This window comes from Hippocampus bargibanti, linkage group LG02, assembly GCF_051943395.1.
Source record: "Hippocampus bargibanti isolate YZ-2025 linkage group LG02, ASM5194339v1, whole genome shotgun sequence".
NCBI lineage: Eukaryota > Metazoa > Chordata > Actinopteri > Syngnathiformes > Syngnathidae > Hippocampus > Hippocampus bargibanti.
Window position 1 is genome coordinate 20671821 of NC_142735.1, and position 12145 is coordinate 20683965.

The 12145-nt window shown below is 42.2% G+C and overlaps 1 protein-coding gene across 1 annotated transcript in view; it reads right to left on the reverse strand.

Annotated features, from left to right (window-relative positions):
- Positions 1-12145, reverse strand: part of LOC148901855 (diacylglycerol kinase delta) — a 45614-nt gene that overhangs the window by 30661 nt on the left and 2808 nt on the right. Inside the window, exons 2-5 of the mRNA XM_088989911.1 lie at positions 9674-9900; positions 9372-9554; positions 9096-9223; positions 7841-7945 (exon numbers count right to left, since the gene is read on the reverse strand). Coding sequence (XP_088846037.1) covers positions 7841-7945; positions 9096-9223; positions 9372-9438 — 300 coding nt within the window. The 5' untranslated portion in view covers positions 9439-9554; positions 9674-9900. The remainder of the gene's footprint in view (positions 1-7840; positions 7946-9095; positions 9224-9371; positions 9555-9673; positions 9901-12145) is intronic.

Sequence of the window (12145 nt, forward strand, 5' to 3'; positions counted from 1 at the left end):
TATTTTTATTATTATTACTGTAGCGTCTTATAATGTGGTGTGCCTGATATTTGGAAAACATTGATAAATTAAATTGCGCCTTATACTTCTGTGCGCCTTAGCTTCTTTTCCTTTCGGCTTTTCCTTTCAGAGGTCCCCACAGCGAATCAGTGTCTTCCATCTAACCCGGTTTTGTGCATCCTCTTCTCTCACACCAGCTACCTTCATGTCCTCTTTGACAACATCCATAAACCTCCGCTTCGGTCTTCCTCTCGGTCTCCTGCCTGGCAGTTCAAGACTCAGCATCCTTTTCCCGATATAGTCGCTCTCTCTCCTCAGGACATGTCCAAACCATCTCAGTCTGGCCTCTCTGACTTTCTCTGCAAAGCCTCTAACATGAGTTGTCCCTCTAATGTACTCATTCCTGATCCTATCCAAACTGGTCACTCCCAAAGAAAACCTCAACATCTTCAGCTCTGCTACCTCCAGCTCTGCTTCCTGTCTTTTCTTCAGTGGCACTGTCTCCAGTCCAAACATCATGGCTGGTCTCACCACCGTTTTATACACGTTTCCTTTCATCCTAGCTGAAACCCTTCTATCCCACATCACACCTGACATTTTTCTCCAGTTGTTCCCGCCTGCCTGGACACACTTCTTCACCTCTTTTCCACACTCTCCATTGCTCTGGACAGAGACCTCAAGTACTTAACATCCTCCACCTTCTTTAGCTCTTCTCCCTGTAGCATCACTCTTGTACTTATATCCCTCTCATTCACACACATATATTCCGTCTTGCTGTGACTGATCTTCATTCCTCTCCTTTTCAGGGCATACCTCCACCTCTCTAGTTTCTCCCCCACCTGTTCCCTTCTCTCGCTACAGATCACAATGTCATCTGCAAACATCATGGTCCAAGGAGCTTCTTGTCTAACATCGTCTGCCGACCTGTCCATCACCATAGCGAATAAGAAGGGGCTCAGAGCTGACCCCTGGTGGAGTCCCACCTCCACCTTGAATTCCTCAGTCACACCGACAGCACACCTCACAACTGTCTTACAGTCATATTACATGTCATACAATGCTCTGACATACTTTTCTGGGCACCCTGTCATATGCTTTCTCCAGATCTACAAAGACAGTGCAATTTCCTCTGACCTTCTCTGTACTTCTCTATCAACATTCTTAAAGCAAACACTGCATCTGTCGTCCGCTTTTTTTGGCATGAAGCCATACTGCTGTTCACAAATGTTCACTTCTGCTCTTAGTCTAGCTTCAACTACTCTTTCCCATAGTTTCATTGTATGGCTCATAAACTTTATATTCCTCTGTAGGTACTACAAGTCTGCACATCTCCCTTGTTCTTAAAAATGGGCAGCAGTACACTTCGTCTCCATTCTTCAGGCATCTGCTCACCATCTAAGATCTTGTTGAATAACCCAGTCAGGAACACCACTGCCACCTCTCCTAGACACTTCCATATTTCGATTGGGAAACAATCAGGCCGTAGTGCCTTTCCCCCCCCTTCATCCTCTTCAGCGCCCTCCTCACTTCATCCTTGCTAATGTTTGCTACGTGTTGGTCCACAACAGTCACTCTTCTACTTTTTGTTCCTTCTCATTTTACTCATTCATCAATTATTCAAAGTACTCTTTCCATCTTGCCATAACACTACTGGCACCTGCTAATACATTGCCATCGCTATCCTTAATCACCCTAACCGGGTGCAGGTCCTTATCAACACTTTCTCTCTGTCTCGCCAGCCTGTAAAGATCAGTCTTGCCTTCCTTGCTAATGTTTGCTACGTGTTGGTCCACAACAGTCACTCTTCTACTTTTTGTTCCTTCTCATTTTACTCATTCATCAATTATTCAAAGTACTCTTTCCATCTTGCCATAACACTACTGGCACCTGCTAATACATTGCCATCACTATCCTTAATCACCCTAACCGGGTGCAGGTCCTTATCAACACTTTCTCTCTGTCTCGCCAGCCTGTAAAGATCAGTCTTGCCTTCCTTGCTGTTCATCTTAGCATACAAGTCATCATACGCTTCTTGTTTGGCCTTTGCCAAACAAACACAATAGAACGCATCCTGAGAAGTTCTTGTTTTAATTCAACAATTCCCATGGGGTTAACACCAGCACATTTTCAGTATACTTTCCACTGTCGTAACATTTCCCACCTATAGCCTTTTTGTCTCTGCGGCTCGCCATCTTTTCAGTATCGACCCCGGCGTTAGCACTGCGACGGAATCGTATCCAGCCAAGGGCATAAATCATAGCACGCGCACAAAACGATACACGGGTACAATGTCGGCAATCTCACTCAACACAGTGTGCGTTTCTTTCGCCAACCCACACGCGCACAAATAACTCCTCTCGGCTACGGTCGACACCCACACACAGAGTGGTGCGGCGCTCGGCAAGGCGAGCGAGAGGCGCAGAAATGTGAACAAATGCGGTCTGGGCAAAATATCTCTGTGAAAATAGGGCTTTCGTAGCGGCGTATCTGCGGCAGGCAATTAACAAACAATAAAAATAATTTAAAAATAAATAAATACATAAATAATAATAATAATAATAATAACAATAATAATAATAATAATAATAATAATAAGCGGCAGGCAACACCAGTGATTGGTAATGGCTTCCGGGAAGTGGCCTTTATTTCACCTAAGACTTTGGAGCGGTTTAGTATCACACTTCTGAGCTCCCACCAAGACGCCAGGCAATTATACAAGTGTGTCGCTGGGGGGGGATAACCAAATAGATGAAGGAAGGAGGGCAGGGCAGAGAAAGGGGACAAGAGGCAAGCGGGAAATCACCTCGGAGAAGAAGTGATGGAGGCCTAGCAGCTATTTTTATTTTTTTTCGGGTAATCAGTGGGTGCTAGAATTGCAAGCTATTGAGAAATGGACTACAGCACACAATGGAAGTCTCGTTGAAAAAATATTTTTTCTTAATCTTCTTATTTTATTTATTTGTGTATGTATGTATTATTTATTTATGTATTTATTTGTGTTTTTTTTACTTGGGTGTTTGTTTATTTGTGGGTTTATGTGTGTTTATTTATGTATTTATATATTTGTATATCTATGTTTTGTTTATTTACTCATGTATTTATTCACCCATTTATTCATTTATTTATCAATTTTAATGTGTTGCTTTATTAATGTATTCACTTAATGATTAATTACTGTATTAATGTTTATGTATTAATCTATTTATTTATTTATATTTACAGTATTTATTTGATTTTTGTGTGAAATTGGATTTGATTTTTGTGTGAAATTGGATTTGATTTTTGTGTGAAATTGGATTATTTGTTTATTTTTGGGTTGTTTGTTTATTTGTGTGTTTGTATTTATTTACTCATTCATTTATTTATATAGCTTTCTGTTTTATTTATTTATTCACCCATTTATTTATTTATTTATTTATTTATGTATTCATTTACTTATCAATTTTAATGTGTTCATTTATTAATTTATTCACATATTAATTAATTTGTGTTTGTGTGAATTTAAATAGTTATTTTTTATATATAACTGTTTTATTTATTTATCAGTTTCATTTGTTAATTTATTAATTTATGCACCAATTGATTACTTTATTAATATGTCTAAGTATTAATGTAATAATGTATTTATTTACCTAGCTATCTATATATTTTTTGTGTGTGAAATTGGATTATTTATTTATTTATTTGTTTATTTTGTGTTTGTGTGTATTTATTTATGTATTCAGGCATTTATTTATTTATTCAATTATTTATACAGCTTATTTATTTATTTTGTTATTTATTTATTTATTCGTCACATATTAATTATTTAATTACGTTATTAATCTGTTTATGTATTAAGCTAATAATGTATATGTTTACCTATTTCTCTCTATTTGTTTTTTTTTTGTGAAATCGTATTGCATGCTTGTGTTTTGAATTGACGTTGGGCTTTGTGGCATTGCGATTGGTGTTGGTACAAAGGCCACATAGTAGCTCATTGTTGGCAGCAGAAGCTCCGCATTCATCTGGCCCGAATCCAAAATGCTCCTCCGACCCGCACAGCTGCGACGACGTTCGGGTATAGAACTGACTCCATCCGTGTACAAGAGCCATCGAAAAACTTCGCTTTGAGTCATGTTCATTTCATTTCTTTTTTTCTCTCTGATAGACCCAACTTTGTGATTGAAGACTAATCAAGTAACATCAGATGTTTAAAGATGTGTATATAGAATAGTCCTATCACTCTCCGTGTCGATGCTTTTTACGCCATGTCATTCGATATTTTGAAGTAGATGAACATCCGCAGAAAAGCAAACAGCGCGACTCGACGTTGCTGACGTCTATCAACCAAAACGTACGTCGCCTCGTAAATCTTTGAACGGTGAAAGGGATATTGTAATTATCACCATTGCCAAGGGGACGAGTCAGTTTGCACCAGTGGGACACGAAAAAAGTCGCAAGGCACACCTATGCGACAAAAGTGAAACCTACGAAGAGAAACAAAAAAAACAAGAGTGTGAACTTCACATAACGTAACCTGGAGCTTGTGAAAGTGAAACTTGGGAGCGGGGGAAGAAGGGAATAGAAAATATTTTATCTTAAACATCCTAAACGTCAAGTTGGCTGCGCGAAGCGGCAAGGTCACATCACGGTGAGCGCGGCAATGACCTGCCAAGAGTCTAAGGGTTGATGGGTGGGGTCAATCCAGCGTTAAAAGGACGAAGATTAATGAAATAATCAAGCAATGAGGTGAAGTTGAAAAAGCCGAATGGCGGTGATCATCGTGTCTTTGAGGAGCGTCACAACGTGAGGATGTTTTGAGGAATTAGCGCATCTCAAATCATCAAAAGTAACGAGTAAGCTGACGTAACGAGTCATGTTCATTTCATTTCTTTTTTTCTCCCTGATTGACCCAACTTTGTGATTGAAGACTAATCAAGTAACATCAGATGTTTAAAGATGTGTATATAAAATCGTCCTATCACTCCCTGTGTCGATGCTCAATCCATCGTTAAAAGGAAGAAGATTAATGAAATAATCAAACAATGAGGTGAAGATGAAAAAGCCCTGTGTCGATGCTTTTTACGCAAGTAGAAGAGGTCGAGGACAAGGACGTGCGAGGACATTCGTCCCAACGGGAAACGCAAACAAAGCATTGCGACTCCCTTCAAGAAGTTTCTCCGACAACATGTATGAACATGTATGACACATCTGAACAGAAAACACAAACAAACCGTAGCCATTTTCTACATGCCGCTTACGTGATATCGCCAAGGCGTGTGTGCAGGGGTGCAGCCAGAAATGTATCATTTATCAAAATTAACTCATTCACTCCTATACATGTGCGAAAATGTGTCAACTGCAGTGCCAGGGTTTTTGTCATTATCACTCGAATTCCAGGACCCACAGAATATTGAGTTTTAGGATTACATAAAATTCAATGCAGTGTAAGAAACCTAAGACTCTCTTCTCTCACCAGAAAAGAAAGATTTATTTCCTAAATTACATGGGTCTGGAGTTATATGAGCTCGGAATGAGTGTGGCTGTCTGAAATACAATGCAATACATACATATTGGTTTACATAGCGCTTTAACAACAGCTAAAGCTGGACCAAAGCGCTAACATGGAGAAAATGGAAAAGCTGCCCCTTTGTGGAATGGAAAAAACATTGCCAGAGGTCTGGCCAGCGCTTTATCACACTATCTTTCCACTACCATATAAATAACTTAACCGGTTCTGCGTACTTCCACCTACGCAATATCAATCGTCTTCGCCCATCTCTCACGCCACACACCACTGCTATCCTCGTTCATAGTCTTGTCACCTCCCGGATTGACTATTGCAATTCACTTCTCTTTCGTGTCCCTCAGAAGCTTCTCCACAAACTTCAACTCGTCCAGAATTCTTCAGCCCGGATCATCACTAGAACCTCATCCTTTCACCACATCACCCTCGTCCTCCAAGAGCTCCACTGGCTCCCGGTAACATATAGAATCGACTTTAACATTCTTCTTTCTACATTTAAAGGACAACCGACGTCACTTTTTTGTTTCCTAACTGACATCAGAAAAACGTTTTATAGCATCTCAAATACCCAAAACACGCAGTATGATATTTTTAATCAAATGCAAAACACCAATAAAAATGACTTAAAGTGTCCAAAATCTGCAAAAAATTGAGCTGCGAACTGGGCATTTTCAGAAAGACCCGCCCCCAGTTCATGATGTCACACCAAGACGACTTGCATTGCTGTAGAATCAAAACAATGGCTTCAGATTCAGAGAATATGCTTTCTTGTTACATATCCAGTTATGAATATGATTCAAATAGTTCTGAAGAGCAAAGCATAAATGTTTGCAATCGATTAAAGAATTTATTCCATGCCATTTTGAGGCAACATTGAGGGGAAATGTCTCACCCAAAAAGAGGCAGAAAATGGCCACCGAGCTCCTGTGAGGAATGAATCAGCCCGTTTCCACAGGCTGATAAATTCCTTACATGGAGCTTGGACGCCTTCTTCTGGCTCTTTCTGGTGCAACACGAGGTTTTCAGACCAAACAAGCATTGACGTGATGGAAGGACTGCTACAATGTGTCCTTTTTTTCGGTCAGGGGCGTTCCTTCAGTGACATCACGTACGGACTCGTCACCAACTTCCGGAATATTCAGCACAAGTCTTAAAGCGTAAAATATAGCTATATGCTGTGGAATCTTTGTAAAATACGCTCAGTAGAAGTCATTTGAAGCCATTTTACAAATTATGGACACAACTTGTCCGGAGACGTAGGTTGTCCTTTAAAGCTATCCATAACCTTGCCCCCCCCCCCCCCATACCTATCCGACCTTCTTCAAATTTTGAGACCTTTGGAAGGCGCTTAAAATGTAATGTATTATTATTATTATTATTATGGGGGTGGGAATGGGGGTGGCCACAGAGTGACAAGGGGTGGTTTTGGCCCCTCAGGAAGCCCACCGTAGCGCCGCCCCTGCATATCTAACCTTTTGCCATTAGGTCACCAATTTTACTCATACCAAATGTTTCCATTTAATATTTTCCCAACACATCCATTCTTCACCGTCCATCCCCGAAAGTTATCCTGTGAACGCAGACATCATGACGAGAGGCTATTGCCATGGCAACGGGCATTGGAAGTCTATGCCTCCAATCTGAATAGGATTTTCAGTCAACGCTCAATAGCGACGATATACATCATGATCTGAATTTCACACAATGACACCGATATGGCCGGATTGTTGCCAATCGACTGGCCCTTCTTTTATGAACCCTCTTTCATGCACCTTGAAAGGGTTAACGATTCAGGTGAGAAAAGTTTAACTTGACACTTAATTTATTCACTACCAGACGATGTGCAAAAATGTGTTCAGTGCCAGGGTTTTTGTCATTTTCATTCAAATTCCAAGACCCACAGAATTTTGAGTTTTAGGACTACATAAACATTCAATGCAGCGTAAGAAACCGTAGACACTCTTCTTGCATCAAAAAAAAGTTAATTTCTAAGTTATATGAATCTAGAGTTATCTGCATTCGAAGTGGGGGCCGGATGGACACAAGGTGAATGCTGCCCCCTCATGGGAGAAAAACATTGCCAGAAATCTGACCAGCACTTTTTCGCCCTTCCGCAAGAAAAAAACAAAACCTGAACAAATTTGGGAATGGCGATCCACGTCATGCTTTTCAATTCCTGAATAAATTTGGGAATGGCAATGAATGAGTGAAAAAATGTGCCATGGGAGAAGAAACATCATTTTAGCTGGAAGAAACGTGAGAGTGAGTCTAACGTCCTCCTGAGACAAGAACGACTTTGACGCATCGCCAACGTAAAACAAGCCTTCATACCTTGGCCCGGATCTGGCCCGACGTGGAAACTTTGCGGATGAGCTTGTGCGACGTCTCCTCTTGCTCGCCGTCGCTGTCGGACGACTCGTCTGCCGCATCCCCGGCCTGCGTCACCACAAGAAAGTGCAGAATCAAATGGCGGTAACAAATCAATGTTCATAGCTTGTTTATTTGTGATTATCACAGTGTTGTGATGTCATGTTCTTATTGTAAGTATAATGTGAAATGTACAATGCGCAATGAGAAGAAAGAAGCGTCAAAGCAGAGCGCCGATGCGTATGTAGAACTGTCGCGGCTTGGAATTGAAGCAGATTTACGTGGGAGAGGAGATGTGAGACAATCTCTCTTCGTCAAAGGATGCTACAGATTTGTGTTGGCTTTCAACATGTAGCTTGTAGCAGACGTGCACATTTCACCACGACGTCCCGGATCCACTGCTGAAAAGGACGCTTTGATCCTGTCCTCTTTCATCTTAAACCGTCTCATACATCAAAGACGGTGCGGAAAGTACAGTAAAGTCTTGTTATATCGATATCGGTTATATCGATAGTACTGCTTATTACGATACTATTTCTATGAACGCAAGGAGAAAATTTACATGCCGCAGGATCGGATATATCGTTAGTCCGGTTATATCGATATTTTTTCCGACTCCCGAGAATATCGATATAACGAGACTTTACTGCACTTAAGATTGAATGACTTTGTGTCTTTTGTGTTGTGTCACATTATCAGTTATTTAGTTTATTTCAAGATGGTGCCGCAACAGTCGCTGCCTTTACAGCAGCTCCTATTTTGTTTTTCCACTTCTTCCTTTCCTTTCCTCTTACTTTTATCACTTTGCTGCTGTGAAATGTAAATTTGTCTACTGTGAGACTAATAAAGGCTTAACCAATCATATCCAAATAGACTGTTGTTATTTTAGTCTTCTGTCATAAACCTGAAAATGAATGAAAATCTGTTCTGATTTACTTGGGAAAGTAAAAGTTAAAAAGTATGTCATGTTGTGGTTTCATATTCGGTTTGAAGAACATTTTTGTAGCGCAACGGGAGGCCAAGTTAAACCTTCATCATGCATCTTACAGAATTCTCTTGAATATTTCCTCTACATGCACAGACTTGAAAAACCATACGGAAGCAAAACTTGAAACGCAATGAATACCTCTCTTGCAAGCATCACTAATCGAGTGTGACAATTTGTGCCGTCAAGTTTCTTAAAGTACTCCTTGAAATCCAAGTCTTAAACGGGACTTACAAGAGGGGTCCTCTCGGCATCCGCTTGGGCCGTCTCGCTCGGTTCGGCCACGTACAGAACGTTGGGGTTCAGTTTGGAAGCCATGGCGTCGGATGGGGTCCGCTCGGTCAAGCTCGATCCCGCACCGACTGCAGAAGAGGTGTGCAAATTAATCAATTGGGTTCTCTCTGCATCTTACTTTTACTCTGGTTCTCTCTCTCTCTCTCTCTCTCTCTCTCTCTCTCTCTCTCTCTCTCTCTCTCTCTCTCTCTCTCTCTCTCTCTCTCACACACAAACCTTTTTTTCTGTACAGCAAGTTCCTCCTCTGTTGATCTACAGAAAGGCCCTTTGGGGATGGCGACATGCGCGGCGTTAATGGCGATGATGGTGATGATGACGATATCAAAGATGGGAGGAAAATGACACTCGTTGCGATGTAGCCCGGCAGGTCCGCGCGCACGTTCGATCCCCCATCCCGCCCTGCACGTCGAAGGCAAGCGGTTAAGTGGCGTGCGGGATCAGAGCGTCACCGTCCATCGAACGGGATCCGCGAGTTCGACAACAAACCGCGGAACGGAAGACGCGGTCGCTCGGCTTACCTTCCCGCCGGCCTGCCGCGCTCGCGCGAGCGCTCCTTGGCCGGTTTCGAGTTCTCGCCGCCCGACCCTCTCCTCCTCCACCACCGCCGCCTCCTCCTCCTCCTCCGCGGGTGCTCGGCTTCGTAGCCGCGGCAGTGCCAAAAAAAGAGTCGGGATCAGGAAGGCAGAGCGGAGGCAGGCAAGGGGGGTGGGTGGGCTGGGGGGTTAGAGGAACGATCGCGTTGGCTCTAAAAAGAGGCGGCAGGGCGGAGGAGGAAGAAGCGAAAGAAGAGACAGATCGACAGATCAGAAAGCCTCTCGGCTGTAGCGGTTACGAGGTTAAACTGTTGGGTGCGCGCGCGCGTGCACGCGCTGCCCAGCGATCAGATGCAAATGAACGGGAAGGATTGTGCGGTGAGAGCAATTATTCACGCTCGCGGTGACGTGCTTGCAGCGAGGCGAGGTTTAGGACTGCCGAGGCAGCGGCTCCCCTTTTTGGGAGTTGGGAGATGAACCCGCCGCGGAAGATTTGCGTTTATTTCGATCTTGGACGTTGATCGAAATGTGCGTTTGCAAAGCTTTGTTGCAACATCGGTGATTACAACATCTCGAGACCCAAAACGAAACTATATTTCATGTCTAGTCCAATTCGTTCTTGTTGCTTTATTCCTCATCACCATTAGACCATTCATTTTCGACGAAAGATCACAATTGATGATTCACAAGTATGGTATCATAACAACGTGTATGATGTTGATAATGAACGGAACCGTGTTAAAACTGATCATGAGATCGACACAAGTTGTCTCTCTGTGCACGTCATCAACGAGCCAAGGCTCCCCTCGCTGTTATAAGATATATTGCTCTGGGAAGTGTCAAACATAGGGCCCACGGGCCATATCCGGTCCACCACATCAGATTGTGTGGCCCGCTCATAAATAATGTGCGTCAACTTCCGTGATTCTCGCAAAAATTTACAAATGTCAACGATGTCGGGATTTTAAAGTTTTTTTGCCAACCATTTTAACTCATTAACTGCCATTCCTGAATTTATTCGGGTATTGAAAATATGACGTGGAGCGCCATTCGAGAATTAGTTTGGGTTTTGGTTTTTCTTGCGGGGGGGGGGGGGGGGGGGCTAAATGTTTTTGCACATCGCCTGGCACTGAATGAGTGAAGGTAGTGATCATGTTTCTGACATATTTTTTTTGTGTGTGCATGTAAACATTCTACACCAGGCATGGGCAAACTACGGCCCGCGGGCCACATACGGCCCGTTAGGCTTTTTAATCCGGCCCGCCGAACCTGCCCAAATTATAGTAAAAACAGTGTCTGAAACTCATGACAAAAAGTTAGCAGAAAACAGGGCAGATAACTGAAAAGTTGCCTGCCCCATTTTTCACAACTTGAAGCACAATGAGACAACTAATCACATTAAAAAACATTGTCACGTATTGTCCAGTTTATAGATTTTTTTTAATCATGAATGTACCTACTACAAATGCTACCTTGCTTAATTTACGGTAAATGTGCATGGCTAGATTTTGCTGCAGTAGTCGATTGTCATTGCGCTGCACAATGCAACGTTTGCATTGCTTCCTACGAGCCACTAAGACCGTTTCATTAGTCTCATGTACACTTTACAGTCACGGTTTAATGTAAATGTACGTTTTGTAGCGTCACATATGTTGTTAGCTTCTTTTGAATCTTTCTTCTGGGCTGAGGTTCTGTGCATCTATTTTGGAAAATGATATGCAATTGCACGACTTTATAACGCTTGCGAAAGTCCGGAAGAAAGAAGCAGGCTTCTGATTGGCTGCCGTGCCGAGTATGCAAATTTCACTGCTGGTAGCCTATGTCTGTGTGCTCGGCGACGGTACACGTGTATTGTTTGCGCGTGAAGGCGAGGGCGTCTGAGAGGAGTTTGTTGAGCGCGCGGTCAGGACAAACCATCTATGATTTGGCGGAATTCAACACAAGTAGGTATTATTGAGCTTGAACATTTCGTTGTGGAATAATATGTTTTGAATGTTGAAAGTGATTCCATTTTTCGATAAATGTTGATTTCTTTAACTTTGCCCCTCCAATGAAAACTTATTAAAAAAAGACGCAATCTTGATGAATCACAGTGCATATGTTATTTTAATGTATTTCCATTTCCTCCTCCAAGTATCTGCGAAATAGTATGTAAACGCCATATTCCTTGAGACAAAACTACATTTAAAGGACAACCGGCACCATTTTTTTGTGTTCCCCACTGACATCAGAAAAACGTTTTATAGCATCTAAAATACCCAAAACAGGCAGGCTGATATTTTTAGTTAAATGAAAAACACCAATAAAAATGACTTCAAAATGAATCCGGAAATGGCCAGTTTCAGAAGGTCCCACCCCCTTGTTCGTGACGTCACGCCAAGACGTCTTGCCTTGCTCGAGAATCAAAACAATGGCTTCAGATTCGGAGAAGATGTTTTCTTGTTAATAATAATGTAA